This window comes from Callorhinus ursinus, unplaced genomic scaffold, assembly GCF_003265705.2.
Source record: "Callorhinus ursinus isolate GAN/ISIS: 27379988/994484 unplaced genomic scaffold, GSC_fseal_2.0 scaffold9, whole genome shotgun sequence".
Taxonomy (NCBI): Eukaryota; Metazoa; Chordata; class Mammalia; order Carnivora; family Otariidae; genus Callorhinus; species Callorhinus ursinus.
In genome coordinates this window covers 50812748-50837497 of record NW_027397071.1, presented here as the reverse complement: position 1 = coordinate 50837497, position 24750 = coordinate 50812748, and the positions used below count along the sequence as shown (strand labels likewise).

The following is a 24750-nucleotide window of genomic DNA, read 5'->3' as shown; positions in this document are numbered from 1 at the left end:
CTACAAAGTAGATACTTCCACTTTATCTTCTCCTACGTTCTGTAGATTCTAAATCATCTATATATTTTGCCCCAATCTTTGTCACATAAAGATAACACATGTATCTGCCTCTATAAAAACGAAGTTAGGAGTAAAAGATACTTATACTACCAACTCAAAAAAGAGAAAACTAATAATGACTATAGGAATAAAAAAACATGAAGAATAATGTATTTTTATACTTAAGAAGATATGATCCTATTAAGGGAAAGAATACATTTCAACAGTATACTATAACATCAATCTTATCATTATCAAAAGAGTAAAGACTATAGGAAACAGAACATATCCAGTACCAGAAAAGGAAAAACGCCACCGGAGCCATTTTTTTACTGTGATCTACCTGTATAATGCTTAAAATTTATCTACTACCTTTTGTTGCTGTTGTTTTAAAACATAACAGAGAGGTGCTCAGTCTTATTTTTCCCTACTTCACTGCAGAAAAGAGTTAACATAGCAAGCTTAAGACTGCTATCATTTGGAAGGCCAGATGAGAACCTGGATTCCAAGAGAGTTCCACCTGATAGGGGATGACTTACTACACCTAAATTGTTTGTGCAAACAGTATGGTTTATGCTGAAAACTTGCTTTCCTTCTGGGACTCAAGAATTTTGGTATGTGATAGGCAAAGGGTGCCTATGTTACACCCTATACTAAAAATCCTGGGAACTAAGTCTCTAATGAATGAGCTTCCCCTGGTACACAACATCTCACACATGCTGCTTCCACTCAACCTATGTGACTCCACTAGGAGAGGATCTTGGAAGCTTGTGCTTTTTTTCCTGTGGACTTGATCTCTTTTCCCTTAGGTGATTTTGTTTTATCTTTCACTAAAATAAATCACTGCTGTGAATATGACTGTATGCTGGGTCCTCTTGAGTTCTGCTAGAAAATCCTTGAACTTGAGGGTGGCCTTGGAAATCCCGTATCCCACCCCTTCCCTTTTCAAGTTGGATTCCATTTTAAACACTTGCCTCTTCTCACTCTACATTTTCTCCCTGGATAATTACTCAGCCAGTATAGTTTCAGCTATCACACTTATTCTGCCACCTTCAATGTTAAACTTGAAATTAATTACAACTGCCTTGGGATATTTTTATCTGAAGTACATAGGCACTTCAAACTCAACAGGCTCAAAAATAAACTCACTGTAACTCCAGAATCATCTCCATAATCTCTCTTAGCATGCAACCAAATTCACTTCTCTCATCTTTCTTCTTTACGTTAGAAATCACCATCTACCTAGACTCTAAACTCGATGGCATTCAAGGTCCCTCATAATCTGTTACCAGCCTGGTCTTCTTTTCTCATCTATCACAATTTCCCCAGGCACTATAAATTACATTCACACCAGGTTACCTGCCTGTCCTTAGACTACTATCCCTTTGCACTTGCTTTTTATCATCTGAACTGCCCACCCTCTCTCTGTATGGTAAATGCCTACTTATCAATACAACATCTCAGTTCCCAGCAGAACAGACAACTCTCTACTCTTGAAAGGATTTCATTCATACATTTAACACAATACTAACTTTATTGTACTGCTATTATTTTTACACTTTCCCCTATTACACTGTAAGGTCTTTGAAGGGAAGTGTCTTTCCTTGACAGGTAACAACATCCCTGACTGCACGGAGCTTACAGTCTAATGGGGAAAGAACCAATAAATAAATGCATATGTACAATGCGTACATACACACATATTACACACACATACACACACACACACAGAATGAGAGAAAGCGAAAGTGCAAGAGAGTACAGGTAAGAGCTAGAAGCAGTAGCAACTGCGGGGTGAGACAACAGAGTAATGGGGCTGCTATGGTGAAGAGTCTCCAGGAAAGGGGCGCCTGGGTGGCTCAGTCGGTTAAGCATCTGACTTCGGCTCAGGTCATGATCTCAGGGTCCTGGGATGGCGCCCCACGTCAGGCTCCCTGCTTCTCCTTTTCCCTCTGCATGCTCGTGCACTCACTCTTTCTCTCAAATAAATAAATAAATTTTTTTCAAAAAGTCCCCAGGAAAGGCCTGAGGTATGCAGAAATCTTACTGAAAAGAAGTGCATGTCAGGAGGAAAGTATTCCAGCTAGAGAAAGTAAATATACAGGCTTTGAGGAGAGCCTGGCATATTCCAGATAAACAGCAGAGAAGACAGAGCAAATGATCAATCAAACTCTCACCATTTGAAATATCTGAGTCTATGAGGAATAAAACAAGTTGGATGATGGTTTTCAACTCTAATTCTGCAATGTACCAGAAACTTACAAAAGAAAAAAGTCAGTGAATTGTTCAAAATGAAATCGATGACATTGTGAAGAGCAAAAAGTTTGCTTGGGTGGTTATTAAAAGGCTTTGGTTGATTCCTTTAAAAAGTAACTTTTAAATTTATACATTTCTGATATATAATCCCCTAAGTTACAGCAGATAATGAAACTGATTTAAGTACTAGACAATATGTTCATTCAAGTGAAAATTGATCATAAAAATTATTAAAACTCACTTACTTGTGTATGGATAGATGAAACAGCAACAACTTCAACATTAAAAACACCTTTGTGATTATCTACCCATTTCATGCCAGGTAGAGGAACCTATAAAATATTAAATATATTAAATATAATGATCACAGATACTTAAGTTGATTAGAAATTCTGAAAATAAAAAAATTATAATACCTCAATGAGAAAAAAAAATCCTGTGGAAATATATTTTTATACACTGTAAATGAATGTAAAGCTTATTTTTTGTTATTACAAAATCATCGTTTCTTACCAGAGAATTAAAAGGCTCAAGGAGCAAAAAGCAGAAAATATACACTCAAAATTCTATCTCCCCAAAGACATATCCCTTTATATCATTCCAAATCTTCCTCTGTGCACATTTTTTACACACCCTACCCTTGCATAGGTTATATAAAACACTATTTTAAACCTGTTTTTCACATGTATTGTGAATCTCTTTTCATGTCAATATATTCACATCTACAGTATCATTTTAATATTCTGTTTTCTTATAAAAAACGCCTATTTTGTTTTAATAAGGCTGTAAAATATTCACAGCAAAGGAATTCTTTTGTTTTTTTTTTTTTAAGATTTTATTTATTTGACAGAGAGAGAGACAGCAAGAGAGGGAACACAAGCAGGGGGAGTGGGAGAGGGAGAAGCAGGCTTCCCGCGGAGCAGGGAGCCCGATGCGGGGCTCGATCCCAGGACCCTGGGATCATGACCCACGCTGACGGCAGACACTTAACAACTGAGCCACCCAGGTGCCTCGCAAAGGAATTCTGTTATAAGGGTTAGGAAACTTTCTGTCTGATGTAAATTGCTAGGAATATTAATTAAAATTATATCATAAAAAGTTATTTTTAAAAAGAGAATACATCACTTCTCTCTATTCCTCCTGCTAAGTACAGCGAAAAACCCTGAGCATGAGACACAAAATAAACACTGAAAAGGTAGAAAGAAGAATGCAAACGACTAGGGACCTCGGGATGTGAAGAAATATAAAGTAGTGTTCCCTGGGTTTTATTTTTCCATCATAGATCCTGGACTAGGTGCTAAAGAAGCTGGCAACCCAGAAACACCAAAAGGAGTAGACAAAAACAAGCTCCAAGAAAAGGCTGCTCTCTCTAATCAAAGCCAACAAGTGCCCTACTCTGGCCAAACATAAGGAAACAAGTTGCAGCCCCACCCCTCCTCCAAAGGCTGAGGAGGGAGTGCAGGTGTCCACCCTCAGCTGGCTGTAATGAGGTGCCCTCGTTCCCCACCCCACCGCCCAACACACTGGGGGTTATCAGAGAAGACAGAGGTGGAAACTGGTCCCAGCCCAGTGGTCACAAGTACCCCGTCAACTGTGGTGTCAGTGGAAGCCAAGCAGGGAGCAGTACCAAGGTGCCCCTTCCTCCTCACATACAGGAACGTGTCAGCGGAGGCCTAGTGGGGAGCCTGAAATCCCACCTCTATCCATTAGTAAGCACCCTGAAACCACTGCAAAGTGAGGAATGTGGATCTTTACCTGTTGCATGAATGTGGCAATAGTGCCTCCCCCTACTGCTAAAACCCAAGGCTTAAATAAGGTCTGAGGTCATAACATAATACCCAAGATGTCTTAGATAGAAAAACAAACCTTGCATCACACCAAGAACCAGAAAAAAGGCAATCAATAAACACTAAGATGATGTAGATGCTGGACCGTCATCATTAAAACAAAACAAAACAGGCTTCAACAAGCAATTACAAATATCCTTGAAATAAATGACCAAAATAGAAAGTCTCAGGAAAAAAATATTTTAGGGATTTCTTTCCCATGGTTTCATTTTTTATCAAACGTAGAAAAGAAAACCGACTAAAGTCAGTTTCCTCTTACAAAATTCAAGACTAAGTTGGTAAGAAATGCAATGTCTCTACTAAGGTAAATAGAGGTTTTGAAACTTTTGTAAAAGAAAGATGGTGCAGTAAATTCAAACTATTCAAAGAAAGAATTAGTACTAGCTCTTTCAACCCAAAACACTTGTTTTCGGCTTAAAAAAATAGGATACGCAAATAAAATGAACAAAGACTGCTCTAAATATAGTGGTTCTTAAAGTCTGATCTGAGGATCAGCAGCATAAACGTCATCTGGGCACTTATTGGAGATGTAAATAACCAAGCCCCAACCCAGACGTCCTGCATCAGAAACCCTGGGGGTGAGGTTCAATAGCTGGCGTTAACACCTCTCCAGGTGATTTTGATGCATGCTAAGGTAAGAACTGTTGTCTTAAAACTCTAACAAGCACTGTGGCAATAGGAATGCCATACAGAGGCGAACATTTCTTTATAGTACTTTTCATGTGCCTAGCACCACTCTAAGCGCTCTTAGACTTAGACAGACTACTATCAGTTTGATCACCAACGTAACCCCTTCTTATAAGCATTAATTATTCTCAACTTACAGATGAGAAAATTCAGGCACAGAGAATATTTTAGTTGGCTCGGGCTGCCATAACAAAATATCATACATTGGGTGACTTAAACCACAGAAAGTTATTTTCTCAGTTTGGAGACTAGAAGTCCAAAATCAAGGTGACAACATGGTCAGTTTCTGGTGAGAAACCCTTCCTAGCTTGCAGACGGCTACCTTCTCACTGTGTTCTCACACAGCTAGGAGTAAGAGTACTCTGATGTCTCTTAAGGCACTAATCATGAGGCCCCACCCTCCTGACCTCATCTGAAACTCATCTGAACCTAATTAACTCCCACAGATCTCATCTCCAAATACTAGCACATTGTGGGTTAGAACGTTGTCAACATATGAATTTGGAGGGTGGGGGCGGGATGAGGTAGGGAGACATAATTCAGTCCACAGCAGAGAGATTAAGAAACTTACCTGAGGTTACACAACTAATAAATGGTGAGGCCAGGAATGAAACCCTGAAAATAATGATATACTGCCTTTTGAAAGTATATGAGATTTGAAACAATAAAAACTTTAATAATCCCTACCCTTCAAAAGTTAACCTTGCTAAACTTGATGTGTATTTTCCAAACTATTTATCACCCAATTACTGATGTGTACTTGAGGTGTGAGTTTGGTTGTCACTATACTGTTTGCTTTTATATTTTTATTATAAATGTTCTATTGGGGGGCGCCTGGGTGGCTCAGTAGGTTGAGCATCCTACTTGTGATTTCCGCTCAGGTCATGATCTCATGTTTGTGAGACTGACCCCTGCATCAGGCTCCATGCTGGGTGTAGAGCCTGCTTAAGATTCTCTCTCTTCCTCTCAATAAGTGAATGAATGAATGAATGAATGTTCTACTGGGATACTGAGGTGGGATATTGAAATCTGCATTACTCCTCTTAACTACTGCACCACTGCATGGATATACAAGAATTTAATTCAGCATTAAATTCTTGGTTGATCCATGTAGTTTTCACTTTTTATGTTTTGCTAATACCAGTAATCCTATAATTTTTCCTTCTTTTTAGATGAAACAAAATATATCTATTAAAAATATACAGTCTATGTTAACTAACTTGAATTTAAATAAAATAAAATAAGAAATTTTTTAAATGAAAATGAGGGGCACCTGAGTGGCTCAAACAATTAAGCATCTGCCTTCGGCTCAGGTCATGATCCTGGAGTCTCGGAATCCAGCTTCGTGTCCAGCTCCCCACTCAGCAGGGAGTCTGCTTCTCCCTCTCCCTCTGCTCACCGCCCCCCCGACTGGTGCTCTCTCACTCATTCTCTCTCTCAAATAAATAAAATCTTTAAAAACAAAAATAAATAAAATAAAAATAAAAATACTATAGTCATATATTATACACTTCCATGTTAATAGTTAAATACATCTATGTTGGCATGGCATGTCCTGACTATGCTTGGTACAACCTGGTATGCTCTTTGTAGAAATGAGGACACAGATGTATCAACCACATTCAACTAATGTAGTTAAAATTAGTGAGCTACTCAGGATGTCACAGATTTAGTCCAACTCTAACTTAGGTCAGAGAAGTGAAATACCCAGTGAACTTGGGCAAACGAGATACTAAAAATACTTTTTTAAAAGGTAGCTAGGTAATATCCTTCACTGCATGTCATTGGTGGTTCATTGCAAAATGGCACTCAAGCTTTGGAAGGGGAGGAACTATGGCAGGATTTGGCAAATGGGTTTATATTTCACAGCCTAGAGTCCTCTCTCTCCACATGCCAGTGAAATGCCTGCCCTCCCCCAGTGGGGGAGTGCGATGAGGGAGATGCAAAGAAATGGCCAATGTTTCTGTGGGGAAAAGAACACAAGAGATATTCCTCACTGCCAAATGGCTAAGCACTTTGAGAAACTTCGTATGGTCTCAACAAAATTTTCATTTTTTAGTTTTCCTAATATCAACAATCCTGTAACTTTTTAAATTCATACAACAAATATTTATTGAAGGCTCTAGACAGTTTTCTAGGTACTAAAGTTCCATGGCAAACACAAGGTCTGCTCTCAGGGAGCTTACCCACCATTTCTTATAGAGAAAAGTAAGGAAATAAATAATATAATTTCAGATAGTGGTAAGTATTAAGTAAACAGAACTGGATTAAAAATGATAGAGTATATCAGCAGTGAAGTAGAAGGAAGGGTTGGAAATTCATGGAGTAAGCAAAGACCTCTATGAGGAGGTACTATTTTATATAAAATTCAGAAAATGAAAAGAATCCAGCCATGTGAAGTTCAGGAAGAGGAAAGAAAATTCAAAGGCCTAGAAGCAGGAAAAAGTTTAGAAGAAGCTCTAAGTACAGAAGAAGGGGCTCAGGGATGGTAGAAGATGATGTTAAAGAGGTGGAAGAGCTCAGATCCTTTGGAGATTTGGAGGTCATGGAGAAAAATCTAGATTTATATTCTAAGTAAAATGAAATGCCAGCAAAATATAGATACATTATATAAACATTATATGTGATCATAAAGAAACACTAGTCTTGGCAGTATCATGCTGAATGAAAAAAGCAAGTCCCCCAGAGGATTATATACAGCATAATACCCTTTTCATTAAATCCAAAAAATAAGCAAAGTAAAAATGTATTGTTTAGACATACATATACCTCAATTAAAAATAGTTTTAAGAGGCTAGTTTTCAAAACAATGTGAATGCACTTAATGCCATGGAACTGGACACTTAAAAATGGTTAAAATGGCTAATTTTATGTTACGTATATTTTACCACAATTTTTTAAGCCTCTGCCTTTGGCTCAGGTCATGATCCCAGGATCCTGGGATCGAGCCCCCAAGTCTCCCAGCTCAGCAGGGAGCCTGCTTCTCCCCCACTCTCTTTCCCTCCCCTTGTTCATGATCTCTCTCTCTCAAATAAATTTTAAAAAAATACAAAAGCTTAAGCACTTATCATCTATCAGTCATACGACACATGTATAGTCAAATCCAAATGATGCCCATATTCTTTATATATGAGCATACACAGCATGGTAGCTAGAAGAAAACCATCAACCTCCCTTTAGAAAGCTGACCTTGCACTTGCAAATCAATTAAGAATAAAAGCATAACTTCATAAAATCAGATTTTCTTTTAAAATATTTCCTTTTGAAATATATAATGCAATCCCTGACGGAAGACTAGCTGATTTTACTGAGAAGATGTGTTCCTAGAAAACTGAATGAAAGGTTTGGCAAGGGGGGGGAGCGGGGAGGAAGGAAGGAGTCATCTTTCTTTCCTACTATCTTTATTCATTCGTTTAATAAATACTTACTGCCTGCTGTGAGCCAAGCACTATTCTAAGTACTTGCAGAGAGAGCAATGCACAAGAAAGACAAAGTCCCTACCTTCCTGGAATTTATACTCTGTAGAAAATAAACAAAGATATATGAAATATAAAGTCAATGAAAAGTACTACGAGGACAAAGCAAAGTAAAGGGATAAAAAAGGGTGGAGGCTGCACTTGAATGAAGCGCTCAGAGACACCCTGTCTGAAGAAGCAGGATTTGAGGGGCTATCTGGATGAAACGAAGAAGCTGGCCTGGTGATGGAGCACTGCCAGCAGAGGAACTACAAAGGGCCCGACGTGGGAATGCACTCTGCACGTCTGAGAACAGCCAAGGCACTGTGCTGTGTGGCTGGGCCAGAGTAAGTGACAGAGAACAGTAAGAAAGGAGGTTGGAGCAGGAGCTTTCTGTTGCCTCTGTTTTTTAAAAATAAAAATTTATTTGTGAATATTTTTCGAGTTCTATTCTGAAAATAAATGCCACCAGGAGAACATTCCCAAGACATAGTTCAGATTAATGCATACAAAGAGTCACGTGCAAATCATCCTGTAACAGTTCTCTCAAAAAGCACTTCGGGTTTGGAACAGTGGCTACTGATTCTTGATTGAGCTTTTTCCAATGTTTTTGTTTCTTTCAAGTCACATATGTCATCATCACAGCTGCTAATGTTTCTTGTATTGCATGGTTTTTTTTAAAAGATTTTATTTATTCATTTGAGACACAGAGATACAAAGAGAGAGAGAGAGAGAGAGCATGAGCAGGGGCAGAGGCAGAGGGAGAAGCAGGCTCCCTGCTGAGCCAGGAGCCTGATATGGGGCTCGATCCCAGGACCCTGGAATCATGACCTGAGCCGAAGGCAGATACTTAACCATCTGAGCCACCCAGGTGCCCCTCTTGTATTGCATGTTTATAGCTACTTTATTTTCACATACATGATCAATTACAAAAATATTCTAAAAAATTTGTTTGTTTGTACTCCTTCCTCCAGACTTTCAGTGAAATGTTGTCTACTAAAAAACAAAACAAAAACTCATTTATTTAAAGCTTCTCATGTTACAAGATGAAAATTCTCCAAATTTGCCTTTTTTAAGTTTATATTTCACATATTACTTTGGTTTTAAAATCAATATACTTAGATTAAAAGCTTTAAGTATTCTACAGAGTAATTTTAATTCTAAAAGAAAACAGTATTATTATCTACATACTTCTAGCCAGAATAGCAAGGTCTCGTTTGAGAAAAATACCTTTGTAATAAAAAATTCATTTCATTCAATCTGGAGAGTTTCACCATGAGAGATACTGACCTCAGGAGACAGTACAGAATAAGCCTGTGGTGGTTTTTCCAGTGAGACTGGTAGGCAAAACTGCCCAGTCTTTAATCGTCCATTCTGAAGCATCGGTATCCACTTTTAATTAAAAAGGAAACAATATTAAGTTAAATATGTTTGTTACAAAAGTAATTACTTGGAAAATCTGTTTTAAGAACTTGGTATGAGCTAAATTTGTCTCACATCACCAAACACCAACGGGCTTTGATTAAGTAATAATAATAGGTTTCCATGATTCCTCTAAAGAAAAGCTTCCCTGACAATATTTTATTACGGAGGATCCCTAAAACATTACTATTACTAACTAACCATGCAATATTTGAACCTATAGATGGTCCTTATTATCCCAGAAAAAGCTGGAGTAGAAGATAAAGGCCACCAAGTGGATCCATTTTAAATGGGGGTAATAGTGTCAATGTATATAGGGAAAGGTTTGATTAAACGTGAATGCTGACAACAAAACTAAAAAGCATGAACATAAATTTATTTTGTTACGTTTAGCAAAATTCATTTCATAAACTGCAAGAAACAAAAAAAAGTCAAATGTTGATTTTTCTCTTTTGGGTAGCAGCACGATTTTTCTGACAAAGTTGTGATAGCACATCATGACACCATATCCTTCACCTTAGGTTTACCTTTGCAATTCAATCATAATGATTTTCAAAAAATACTCAAGAGTTTTAATTGCCTTTAATTAAAGCCAAAAGAATTTTAATAGCCAAGGGTCTCTTTTAATCATTTTACATTGAAACCATTCTCTTCTGAAGAACCATTAAAATTAATATATTTATACTGTATTGTTGGGTAAACACATAATAATCAGGACCAAGACCTAAGTGTTCACACATGTTAGGTAATTAATTACATTACTTAATTACAGTAACGAGTATTTTATTATGATGACTTTTCTTAACCCTTATGGGGAATCCAATAAGGAATACTCAAGTAATAATGAACACCAACTTCATCTCAGATACTGTAATTACAGTATTTTTAAGATCGAAGAGCTAAATATTAAACAAAAAAATACTTACTGTATATCCAACAGGAGTTTCAAGAGGAGTATTTTGTTTTTGTTGACAACTAACATGATAAAAAGTAAAAAGCAAATGATGATGGTCAGTTAAAGTAGCAGGGAGTTTAACCTTGATTTCTTCATGAAAATCAGGAGACCTTCATACAAAAAAACAAAACAAAACAGATCAATAGTCAGTAATTTGTTCAAAATAAGTAATTATTGCATTGGTATATTTGAGTAATTTTTAAATTTCAGGATTCATACTTAATTTTTCTTCTAGTACAAAATATTTTTCTCTATTCCCAAACTTTAAGTAACTAACTTCTATTTCCAGTTGAGGGAGCTGCCTCTGTTTCTGAAATTTCTCATCCCATTTTTATTAATGGGCTGGGTAATCCTACTATTTTAAAATTCATTAATAATCACCACCTTGATGCTGAGATCTTCATTAGATTGGAAATTATATAAAAGAGCAGACTATGCAAGGCTTTCTATATTCTGATACACATTACATAGAAAAAATAATAGGAGTTTTTAATAAGTAGATATTTTAAAACCATACCATAAAAAAAACATTTTTCTATTATAGGAGTGCAGCTTCATGCTAAAGATTAATATGTGTTATCTTTTTGTAAAAAAGAAAAAAAACAAGTATCTCTAGACAACTTGGTATCAAGTTGGGCTCTCTATGGAAATATTTTATATCAATTATTCCATTGCTAAAGAAATAGATGTTAACAAAACATAAACTAATGTATTGACAGCTCAGAAAAGAGGGGAAAAAAACGAAAAGAAAAAAAATCAGGAACACCTACAAATTGCATTTGTCCCAGTTTAGAAGTGCTCCCAGACACTTTAAGAATACAACCAATATCATGTTTGATCAAACCAATGGCATTTTCACCTCAGTATTTACTGAGAGTGGTCCCTAGGAGCATTTTTATAGAAAAGTATTGCTGCTATTTATGATATAGACTTAAAAGGGATAGAACCTTAGCATCCCAACCTTCCATATTCAGTTAGTATCTCTTAGAATTATATTCAATGAAAATGCATCCAAACCATATGGGTCCAACTAATTAAAAGTGAATTCTGTTCCACAAATTAGAAAAAACTCTGATGCTAATAAGTCTAATATCCTTACATTTCAAATAAGCCTCAAAAACACTAACAACTGTAGATTTGATCACAGAAACATTAGGTAGATGAGGCTTTTAATACCTATAAGAAAGATAATTAATGCTAGCCATTTGAGAATTTGATGATTTTGGTGAATAAAAGATGCTATGCATCTTATTATTGATCTTACTAATCACTACTGAATTATAAGAAAGTTGAATTTACTAACAATGTTAGACAGTATTGTCATTTTAATTTTACTAATGCTGAGAGCAACAAAAATAAAGATATATCTACAAATTGAGATACTTTAAGAAATTACTACCTTCTTTATCAGTATCTTTCCTGGTACTGAATGTTTTAGTTCATTTCTTTTCTGAAATCATCCTATGTTGAAGGCTTTTATGGAAAATTAAGCATCTACTAGTTATTCATCAACAAGCACTTTTAATTGTTCACCTTTATGCTAAGTATTGTGTTATTTTTGTGGTGGTTTTATAGATAAACATGAAAAAATAATTACCCTCAAAAATATGTAATTTAGTAGAAATATAAATAAGACACACATATATCAATAGCAATGCTATAAAGCAGGGGTTGGCAAACTATGGCCCATAGGCCAAATCTAGTCCACTGCCTGGTTTTGTAGCCTACAAAATAAGAATGATTTTTAGAAGTCCTTAAAAAAAATAAAAAGAATAACATTTCACTTGAAATATTACATGAAATTCAAATTTCAGTGTCCATAAGTAAAATTTTATTGGAAGACAGCCATGCCCATTCATTTGCAACTTTACTTATTGTCTACGGCTGTTTTTGTAGTATAACAGCAGGGCTGAGTAATTGCAACAGAGGCCATATGGCCCACAAGCCCTAAAACAAACCTACTGGGCCCTTTGCAGAAAAAGTTTGCCAACTCCTGGTATAGAGCATATAAGGTTAAGTGCTTCAAGAAGAGAGCTGAACAGATTATTTCAAGTTTTGGATCAGGGAATTGTGTTTAGGAAGACTATATGGTACAGGCCTTAAAGAATGAATAGGAGTTCAATCAGTCGAGGGAATTGGTATTAGAATAGAAAAAGAGATCCAAGAAAGGCCCAGAAACAGAAGAGCACAGGATATGTTTGGTAATCAGGCAAAAGGAAAATTATGTAAAAGACGACGGCATATTAGAGAAAAGAAGAAGGATAGCAAGGATGTTTTAGATTTTGAATCAAAGGAACTGGAAAAATTGTGGTACCATTAATAAAAATGAAGAGTCAGAGATAGGGTCCAGAAGAGAATCAGGGATAAACACATAGATATTGAGAAGGCAGCAGGGCACCCTGAACATGCCCAAGAGGGCCACTAAAAAATATATGTCTCCACCTCACAAAGAAGGTTATGACAAAATAAGAGTTGGGAACAATCCACACAAAGATAAAAGTAGCAGCATTTTCGCTGACTGTAACTCTGAGAAATACATATAAGATTATTTACAGAGAGTAAAGTATAGAAAAAGGTTATGGGTGAAACCTTACTGTTTTGTATGGAATATCTATACTCAACAAAAAAAAAAAAGGAAAGAAAGAAAAATTAGAGCAATTATTACAGAAAAAAAACTGTCCACAGAGATGGGAGGAAACAAAGAGGGTCGTTAAGTAAGGGTGAGAAAGAATAAAGTTTTAAGGAGGGCAAGGAAAAACCATGCTGCACAACAACACTGAAGAGAGAGACCTTTGTTTTGTTTTTTAAGTACAAGGAACTTGAGCTTTTTTTTGACAGTAAGAGACTGATGGGACAAGAGAAGGGTTAAGTGACGGAGTCACACTCTGAAAGAGCAAGGATGAGACTGGAGGAAAGCAGAGGGGAAAGACTCACACTGAGCCAGGTGTGCACCCCAACTGCCCTTGAGCCAGAAGGAAAGGCAGACCATGCAGAGATCATCAGAGGTAAAGAGTAGACAAATGGATGGTTCTCAAGTTGGATGGTCTCAATCCACTTAATAAAGTAGGAATGCTAAGAGTAAGGCAAACAGAGTAAGTAGGAGCTACAGAAAGGAAGAGAAAGGCTTAAAATATGCCTTGCCAAATGACAGAGGGTAAAAAAGCGATAGCAAGATTACCAAAGAGTGGTGGGGCCGAAAGGAAGATGAAATAAAGTAAAATGAATTTCTGCAGCCCAATCATATGTATAAAATGATGTCAGTTTGTGATCATCTTGATTGGTAGAATTTTTTGATTTTTCTCCAACAGCATTCAATAATCAAAACAAAAGAAAAGAAAGTAAGTAGAGATGAAAAGTTATCCAAAGTTAAAAATTTCCAAAAGAAGTAAACTGGAAGGGTCCTGAGTCAAAGGATTATTAGATTTTGAGAATACTACCAATTTAACTGACTAATGGCTGTAAGCTTAGTAAAGAGTTAAGTAAAACTACAAAGTGTCGAGGGGAAAATAACAGAGAAAGTCCAAAGGACCAGAGGCCACAATGATAATCAATAACAGTATAATAAAAATGAAAGGGTCAGAGAATTTGATATGAAAGATGTTTTGTGTATAAAGTCTTATATTTGATGTCTATGAAAAATATGCATCTACAGGTTGGAAATTATAACTCTGATGTCAGCTGTCTTGAATTTGCACATTCAGTGCAGCAAAGCATTTGGTAAACACACTAACGTGAGTGCTAACAATGCCACTGAGAAGTGAGTAACTTTGAAAGAAATATTTGAATTCAGTACCTGTTATGATATACTACGGCTGTATAGGCTTCCTTTGAAAATTCTGAACAGCTAGATTTACCAAAGATTACCTGTAACAAATAACAGCATGTTGAAACTTTGTTGTAATAAATGCTGGATGTTCATATCTATGTAAGAATTTGTCTGATTTAATAACTACTGGAGAACAATGGGCAAAATCAGCCCAATGAAGAACAATGTGCCTACTAACGCTTATTAATAAATTCAATTGCTTAGTTGTAAATTTTTCAACTACAGACCCATCTGACATTCAAACATTCGAAAAGTTTCTCCCCGTTATATTTTCTTTTTCTTAAAGAAGGTGAAGAATTCATTTTAAAATCTGGATGTAGCATATCGTTTGGAATTTATGTAAGAAATATGGTCTTAGAATGGTAGTTCTTTACAAATTGGTGGCTTCTCTACTAAAACAGTAATCATTCTGTAAGTCAAATATAAATTATTTATAAATGATATTTAAAAATCCTACTTTAGGTCAAGCTATGTATCTTTTGCTTCCAGTATTTCTTATAAGCTACTCTATAAAGAAGGAGGAGCGCCATTCTTATATTCTTTCATATGTGTTAAAAAAAAAATCCACCACAACAAAAAAAAGTACAATTTTTTTATTAGAGGTAAAATAATTCAGTCTTGTATATCTGCCTCTTGAGTTCTAATAGCAATATTATAGTTAATTAGGGCAGCTGATTAGATAAATTAGATAAATGGCTTACAATTCCTACGTGAGACAGTTAGGCTTGCAATGTTATCTAGCTGTAAGTTAAACTCTTACGTCTGGCCAGCCATCTCTACATATGCAGAAATAAGTACATGGACATGTCATCACACTTCCATCAACACAACTGGTAAAATAACTCAAACTTTCTATCTTATACAAAGGGATTAATTGGTACCATCTGTAAATAAAAAGAACATATTAACAGATATTTGTGTTTCTTTTTGTAACAGTTCAAGCAGGTCCTTTTATTTTAAAGGTGTGTAAAGGTGTAATAATTATGACTCTCCTAGATAAGTCTAATTTCATCAATTTGCGAAGAATACGTTACCATGTTTTTATAAAATGTTGTTCCAATAACAGAACTTGGTTTATGATTTTATCATATCAATATATGATCAAAAAATTATCTTAGGATCCATTTGAGTAGTCCTTATTTTTTAAAAAAGTAAGCCAGGACTACGTGTCTATGTTTCTATACTTTCAACCAGCCACTAGGATAAACATAAAAGCATTATATTTTCATATGATTAATAACACACAAGCGAAAGGAGTGCAGTACCTTTTTTCCTCCTGAGAAACTATCATTTTTCACAAAGTAACACATTTATATTCATAACATGAATGACAAAAAGTGGAAAGTGTTCCTTTTTTTGACCATTTGACAGGTATTTTTAACCATTCATCAACACAGACTGAGGATCATTTCTGTGCCAAGCACTATGACAAGCATCAGGTTACAATCATGACATGGTCCCTGCCCTCAAGGAGCTCACAATCTAGTAGACAAGATAAAGGAGTAAACATATAATCTTAAGGTGATAAGGCCCATAAAAGAAATGAGAAGATGCTATGGTAGCACCAAAAGAGGGAGTGGTCTAACTGCCAATGTGGCTGGATGTAGCTGGAATTCTGCAGAGGAGGCCATATGCTAAGACAAGGAAGAGTTTGTTAGGCAAACAATAACAACAGATTATCTTACGTATACGGCATTTGTCATTAGCTCAAATCCATATGGCAATTCACGCAACAAAGCACCTACTTTCACAATCCAGTATCTTTTCATCAACTGTGATAGTACATTCATTCCTTCAGCAGAAATAAAAAACTAATAAAGAACATGAAATGCTAATTCCAAACCTCAAAAATAAATTCTACATTTACCAACAAATATTTATTCAGCATGTATTATATGCAAAGATCTGAGGCAGCTGCCATAGAAGATTACAAAGATGAATAATTTGTACTTGTTGCTGTCAAGATCTATAAATGTGGATGAAACGGGGACAAGAGGAAAAGAGAAAACATACGGCTTTCCTAGTAAGTAGAAAATCAGACTTGATTTAATGACTGACACGGAAGGCTAAAATAAAACTGTTAACAATGCACCTATTCTTAAGCTCATTTTCATTCCACTAGGGTTCTCAGAAGTTGAACATCTACAGTGACAGTTGTGCTCCTACTCCATATGTGACTAAGTTTAGTTGAACCTAAAATCTACTTTCATGGAACTTGCATTGTATTTCACAGAATGTGCATTAATGTTCCCCAAATCCTAAATGACAATCTGGGCAATCAAGAATCTCCCCAGTCTGGCCTCAATCAAGTATTTCTGACTTATCTTACATTGCTCTGGCTCACTGGCAACCCAGCGCTGTACCACTGTTGAAGGACATTCTCCAACTTGGGAGAGGTGCTTTCTTTCCTCCACTGTCTAAGACCCAATGCCATTTACATTTTAAACACCTTTGGTTTTACTTCAGATATACCTCCTCCAGGTGATACCTGTTTATTACCTTAGCAAGACACTCTCTCCTACTAGTGTACATCTATGCCTTTGAATCCCTATAGCAATCCTCTAACACTTAGCAAATACCCTGGTTCTCAGTATTGGCTGCAAAATGTAATCCCTTGGGAAGATTTAAAAATACTGATACATGATTAGTTCCCACCCCCAGACACTATAATTTAATTGGAGTAAGATTCAGTCTGAGCACTAATATTTTTAAAGGCTCCCTAGGTAAGTGTAATATGCACTATTATCAAGATTTCTTAACAAACATGGGAAAAATCATACATATTAGAATCATGTGGGGAACATTTTCAACCTATACCACAATCTCATATACTACGCATCAACTTACACCTCCCTTACCTGGCCTTTCATTCTAAAGGAGAAGAATCAGAATCACAGATGACAAGAATAGAAAAAAAATATATATATATCTGTGCTTCATTAGAGTACCCTAGGTGATTCTGTTCTGATCCTCTTTTGTAAGTCACTATTTTAGAATTTTATGTGTTTATCTCATATCCTCTAGGTTACAAGTCTTATTCATCTTTGTATCTCTGGGAGTGACTAGCATATACCAAGTCCTCAATAATTAAGACTTCAAGATGGAAGTATTAAATCACTATATTGTATACTTGAAACTAATATTACACTGTATATTAACTAACTGGAATTTAAATAAAAACTTTTAAAGAAGAATTCAAGTAAACTTGTACTATCTGTATAGGAAGTAATGCAGTTAGAAACTTGGTCCACGAGATAATATTAATTTCTAGTTTAGAGCTGCCAACGAAGTAAAAAAGAAAGTTTATTTGAACCACATATGAAGAACAGGAAAAGTAAAGAACATTTCTTACCGGCATGGCATTGCTTGGATCCTCCCCATACATGAACTGTACTTTCACTGTTATATTTCTTGCAGAACCTTGACGATTGGCAAAATTGAGACTCTGAGGGTATATGTAGAGAAGATTTCTGTGAAGGCAATAGTATACATGATAGTGAATATATATCTAAAAACAGTATGTATTACTGCATGCCACAAAAGGATGGAACAAATATTGAATTATTAATATTTGCTAGCCACTATACTATTTTCACATCCAATGTTTTGATTCCTAGAGCAATCATTCAAAGGCAGCAATCAAATATACCCCAATTTTGCAGATGAACTGAAGCCCAGAAAACTTAAGTGAGGTTCACATACAACTAGGTAAGCAGCAAAGGTGAAGTCAGAATATACGTCAGTCAGACCTAAAAACACAAATTCTTTCGTCTACAAGAGGATTCTGGGAAATAAATGAATATGGACTAAAACATTATTAAGAAGTTAATAGTGGGGGTGCCTGGGTGGCTCAGCTGGTTAAGCGTTTGCCCTTGGTTCAGGTCAGGATCCCAGGGTCCTGGGAGCGACCCCCGCATTGGTTCCTTGCTCAGTGGGGAGCCCGCTTCTCCCTCTGCCTGCCTCTCCCTCTGACAAATAAATAAAAATGTTAAAAAAAAAAACAAAAACAGAAGTTAATAGCAGTGGTGCCTGGGTAGCTCAGTAGGTTAAATGGCCAACTCTTTAATTTTTGGCTCAGGTCATGATGTCAGGGTCATGGGATAAAGCCCTGCCTCTGCACTCAGCAAGGAGTCCACTTGAGATTCTCTCTTTCTCTCTCTTCCTCTGCCCCTCCTCCCACCACATGTGCTCTCTCTCCCTCTCTAAAATAAATAAATTTTTTTTAAAAAGTTAATAATGTATTATGTTAGTTCCTCCAAGCAGAGATAAAGAAGATGACATTTATAGATAAAACTTTTATATAAATATGATCAAGGATTTGAGAGGTCTAACATTCCACAATGTTTGTTTAAAAACACATATAACAATATGCTAGGTGTAACAATGGTAGTTGCTATAAGATAATCACATATTAGACTGCATTTATTTCATGTCCAGTTCATGATCTTGCATCTTACACAACTTTAATAGTCCCTGCTGCCACCACAGAGAAGATAAATAATTCAAGAAAAGACACCAAAAGAGAGGGCTAAAAAAAGAAAAGATACAGAATGAGAGTTCCTTACTGAAGACTAGTGCTGAGAACTGATGAACAAGACTTCAAGTATAATAAAGCCCTGCTAATCAACTGCTGAAGCAATGAAAACAGAGGTCAAAATTTTCTGGAACATGGCAGGGCAATATAGAAATTCTACATGAACACAACCTTGGATCTAAGAAACCTGCCTCTAGTCTAAGGAGATAACTACACACATCTACAAATGGATGTGTTAAAAAAATTCACTACAACACTTTTTGTAATAGAGAATAATTACAAATAATTGTGAAGAAATATAATGTTCATCAGCACAGTTCTAGGTAATTAAATTAATATATATTAATAAGAAGAAATACTATGCAGTCTGCAAAATGACAATGTGCAGCAATGTTTACTGATACAGAAAGAGATACCTAGAATGTTGGATGAAGAAAAAAAGCAGGTTCCACAGCAGGATGTATAGTGGCATATGCTATTTATGAAAAATTGTGAAGAAATAATAGCTAAAAATTTCCCTAACCTTGGGAAGAGAACAGTCATCCAGATCCAGAAAGCCCAGAGAGTTCCAAAAAAGATAAAGACAAAAAGACTTGCACCAAGCCACATTACAATTAAAACGTTAACAGTTAAAAAGAAGGAGAGAATCCTAAAAGCAGGAAGAGAAAAACTTGTTACACACAAGGGAACCCCCAATAAGTCTATCAGCAGACTGTTCAGAAACTTTGCAGGCCAGAAGACAGTGGCAAGATACATTCAAAGTACTGAAAGAAAAAACTTTCATCCAAGGACACTCTACCCAAGAAAGTTATCATTCAGAAGTAAAGTAGGGGCGCCTGAGTGGCTCAGTCGTTAAGCATCTGCCTTCAGCTCGGGTCATGATCCCAGGGTCCTGGGATTGAGCCCCGCATCGGAGGGGCCTGCTTCTCCCTCTCCTGCTCCCCCTGCTGGTGTTTCCTCTCTAGCTGTCTCTTTCTCTCTGTGTCAAATAAATAAATAAAATCTTTAAAAAAGAAGTAAAGTAGAGACAGAGTTTTCCAGACAAGCAAAAGCTAAAGGAGCTTATCATCACTAAACTGGCCTAACAAGAACTATTAAAGGGAGTTCTTTAAGCTGAAAAGAAAAGGTGCTAATTTGTAACAAGAAAATATGAAAGAATAAATCTTACTGGAAAAGTAAATATATACTAAAAGTAGCAGATTAATCAGTTATAAAGCTAGTATGAAGGTTAAAAGACAAAAGTAGTAAAAATAACTATAATACCTAGTTAAGGAATACACAAGATAAAAAGATGTAAAATATGACATCAAAAATATAAAATATGGGAGAGGGGAGTAAAAATGAAGAACCTTAAAACTGGATCAAACTTAAGTTGTTATTGACTTAAAATACATTGTTCTAGATACATGTTGTTATGTGCAAGCCTCAAGGTAACCACAAAGCAAAAATCTATAGCAGATACACAAAAAATAAAGAAACCTAAGCATACTATTAAAAGTCATCAAACAACAAAGGAAAGGAGTAAGAAAAGAAATGAACAGAGACAAAATACAAAACAAATGGAAAACAGTTAGCAAAAAGGCAATAAGTAAATACTTATCAATTACTTACTTAAATGTGAATGGACTAAATTCTCCAGTCAAAACACAGAATGGCTGAATGGGTTAAAAAAAAAAACAAGACATATCTACATACTGCCTACAAGAGACTCACTTTGGATATAAGGAAACACACAGACTGAAAGTGAAGAAATGGAAAAAGATATTCCATGCAAATGAAACCAAAAGAAAGCTGGGGTAGTTATATCAGACAAAACAGACTATAACATAAAGACTATAATAAGAGACAAAGAAGTCATTACATAATGATGGATGGGTCAATCCAACAAGAGGAAAGTTGGGGGGGGTGGCAGAGAAAGAAGAAAGGGGAGGAGAGAAAGAAAGGGATAAAAGGTTATTCCTGGTTAACAGTGAAGGCTCTAGTTCTTTTTTATACTTTTCTATTTTGTTTGAATTTTTTTACAGTAAGAACACATGACCTTTAAAATTAGATAGAACAGGGGCACCTGGGTGGCTCAGTCGTTAAGCGTCTGCCTTTGGCTCAGGTCACGATCCCAGCGTCCTGGGATCGAGCCCGGCATCGGGCTCTCTGCTCGGCGGGAAGCCTGCTTCTCCCTCTCCCTGCCCCCGCCCCCAGCTTGTGTTCCCTCTCTCTCTGTCAAATAAATAAAAATTAAAAATAAAATAAAAATAAAAAATAAAATTAGATAGAACAATAAAGTAATTTCTATGGGAGAGGAGAGGTGTGTATAACAATAAGCGTACAATCTAAAAGTCACTGAAAGAGTCAGCTGCAGTCCAAATAGTCAAAAGTGAAAAAGGCAAATATGGAAATGTTATGACTGGTCAGTTTCCTAATCAAAAGAACCAAGGAGCAAAGATGACTATGATTGGCTAACCACTGAAGTCATCTAATAAAATGTGCACAAGAAATATTTATTGACTCTGCACCAAACATCAGGTACCATGTTACATGCAAGGGAAATAAAGGAAGATTAGTCTTAAGGAACATACAGTCTAATGAGACAGAAATGCCTATAAACAGACCACTTCACAATAATGTTGTGTTGTGAGAGAGGTATGCAGAAGCTATGGAAGAGATACTTAGTTGACTGTGTGCAAGTCTTTTCATCTTCTACCTTTGCAATGTATTTGTTGAAGAAATGGGACTGTTTTTGTGTAATTTTTCCAGAAGCTAGAATTTATTGATTGCATCCCTGTAGTGACATTTAACACATTCCTTTGTGTTTTCTATAAATTGAGAGGTAGATCTAGAGCTTTGGTCATGTTTAGGTTTGAGGGCTTTTTGGCAAGATCATTTCATAAATGGTACCGTGTCCTTCTAGCAGGAGGAAAATGTTTGGTTGTTGTTTTTTTTGTGCAGTAAGGAGATGGTGATCAATGCTTAAATCCATTATCTCCATTAAGGGTTGCCAAAAGATAATATTCCATCAGTCCTCCTTTATTTAATAGCTGGAGTATCTCTATGAAGAGTACTTTTCCTCATCTACTGTTTGCTTAGCCAGTGAGCCATTATATCAGAGACAGGAATAAATGCTTTCTTTTCCATTATTTTCCAGTTTTCAAAATAAGCAGTTGGTGCATTATAATCTTCTAAGAGAAATTAGTTCTTTTTTCTTAGCATCACCTATAAACTCATGGACCAAATGTATTAACTGGTTTCAATACACTGCAGCTATAATCTTTATTGATGTTCAAATTGTCCCATCTTTGGCAAATGAAAAGGTCAATTCAAACTGGCTCCTGAATCCTTGGGATTCAGTCATAATACTCTTTGGTGACTTCTTGCTATCTGCTATATAGCAGGATGTTCCAAGCTCTTCTTATACAGTTTCTCCCAGGACCCAGAATCAGCCATTTCTCCAAGGAGCTTTGGTTCTCTGAATGAGAAATGTTTTTCCAAGCTACAATCTGGGTACTCATTGTGGGTTAGACACTGTTCCTAGGCCATTTAAGTAGAAAGGGGGGGGAAATGTTTTCTTTTGTTTTTTGAGATTTATTTATTTATTTGATAGAGAAAGAGAGAGATCAAAGAGGGGCAGGGCAGAGAGAGTCTTAAGCCGACTCTGTGCTGAGCATGGAGCCCAACGCAAGGCTCAGTCTCACAACCCACCTGAGTCAAAACCAAGAGACGGGTGGATGCTTAACCAACTGCACCACCCAGGCATCCCAAGAAGAAAATGCTTTTAACATGCATTGAGTACATACTGATACTTCAAATTCCAATTCAAGACTACACGGTTTTTATTTAATCCTTTCTGTCTTGCATCTACCTATCATTTTTCCTATGCTGACAATCATTCTGAAGGATATAAACTATGGGAGAACTAGAATATCACATAATTATTCATGTGTGCTATTCTAAGAATGGAGTCTTAAGGTTCTCCAAGATACTGTGGCCATCCAGCAGGGGATGAGACTGGCAAGAAGACTGAGAAGGAACCCACAGAGAAGTAGAAAGAAAGCCATGAGAGTGCAGTGACATGGAATCCAAGAGAAAACAATATAAGAAGAATTAAACAGTTAAGGGGTACATGGAGGGCTCAGTTGGTTAAGGTCGGACTCTTGATCTCAGCTCAGGTCTTCATCTGAGGATGGTGAGTTCAAGCCCCATGTTCAAGCCCACGCTAGACATGGAGTCTACTTAAAGAAAAAAAAAGAATTAAACAGTTAAATGTCAAACACCACCCAGGGGCCAAATAAGAACTGAAAAAGGTCAACTCGACTTAGCAACATGAAAGTTACTGATAACATCAGGCTGAAAACACACAAAAGTAGGTTCAAGAACAGGAAGCTGTTAAGAAAATGAAAAAAGTGAAATTCTGAAAAAGGTAGCTATAAAGAAGAGAAAGATTATGCAATAGCTAGAGACGGAATACAGGGATTTTGTAAGCTTTTTAAGATTGGATAGGTTTGAGTTTGATTAAACGCTGATGAAAAGAATCCAGCTGAGACAGTGTGCATACATTAGAACAAGAAAGTAAAAACTCCTGAAATAGTAGGAGAGAATAGGATCCAAAGCACACGATAACAGATTGCCCTTAATTATGTTTGTAACTCCTCATTGTGACAAGCATTTGCTGAATATGCAGTGTGCTAGATACTAAGAACATAGAGATAAATGACAAAGGTTTCACCTGACTGGCCTACAGGGAAAACTGAACAAGCAAATAATTATAATGTAGTATGATGAGTGCTATGAACACAGAATGTCACTGGAGCCCACAAGAGGAATTGAGGCTAAAGAATCTGCCCATATAATTCTTAATCTCAGGAAACAAACTGAGTGTTGCTGGAGTGGTGGGGGGTGGGAGGGATGGGGTGGCTGGGTGATAGACATTGGGGAGGGTATGTGCTATGGTGAGCGCTGTGAATTGTGCAAGACTGTTGAATCACAGATCTGTACTTCTGAAACAAATAATGCAACATATGTTAAGAAAAAAGAAAAAGAAGAGGATAGCAGGAGGGGAAGAATGAAGGGGAGTAAGTCGGAGGGGGAGACGAACCATGAGAGACGATAGACTCTGAAAAACAAACTGAGGGTTCTAGAGGGGAGGAATGTAGGGGGATGGATTAGCCTGGTGATGGGTATTAAAGAGGCCCATTCTACGTGGAGCACTGGGTGTTATGCACAAACAATGAATCATGGAACACTACATCAAAAACTAATGATGTAAGATATGGTGATTAACATAACAATAAAAATTTAAAAAAAGAATCTGCCCATATATTTCAATTAAAAAACTGTAAATAGGATTGACGTGCAGAACACACAGAAAAGCAAAACACACTATGCTGTCCCCCACACCTCAGAACCTCTACAATGTCATTACTACCATCTAAGTTTTGTGGACAAGTACAATGATTGAACTCTTCCCATCTTTCAAGTCTCAGAAAACCTAACCTTAATCTCCCCCACACCATCACATCACTATTATTTCATTCACAACTCTTAAACAATTTGCTTAAAACAATCCAAAATTATCTTGTTCATTTATATATTATTTCTTGTTTATATATCTCCATTATAGATAGATGACAGACAGATAGATAGATAGACAGACAGACAGACAGACAGATAGATAGAGCCCAAACTCCAGGAGGGCAAGGACTTTATCTATCTAGTTAACTGCTATATTCCCGATGCCT

The 24750-nt window shown here is 36.4% G+C and overlaps 1 protein-coding gene across 9 annotated transcripts in view; it reads right to left on the bottom strand.

Moving 5' to 3' along the window:
• DOCK7 (dedicator of cytokinesis 7) overlaps nucleotides 1-24750 on the bottom strand; it is a 219826-nt gene that overhangs the window by 89087 nt on the left and 105989 nt on the right. For 7 of the 9 annotated variants that reach the window (XM_073896628.1, XM_073896629.1, XM_073896630.1 and 4 more), the window contains exons 15-19: nucleotides 17840-17957; nucleotides 14455-14525; nucleotides 10633-10771; nucleotides 9575-9676; nucleotides 2541-2627 (exon numbers count right to left, since the gene is read on the bottom strand). In XM_073896628.1, coding sequence (XP_073752729.1) covers nucleotides 2541-2627; nucleotides 9575-9676; nucleotides 10633-10771; nucleotides 14455-14525; nucleotides 17840-17957 — 517 coding nt within the window. Of the gene's footprint in view, nucleotides 1-2540; nucleotides 2628-9574; nucleotides 9677-10632; nucleotides 10772-14454; nucleotides 14526-17839; nucleotides 17958-24750 lie in introns of those variants that run through there. The other 2 variants (XM_073896632.1, XM_073896635.1) reach the window with 2 other exon arrangements.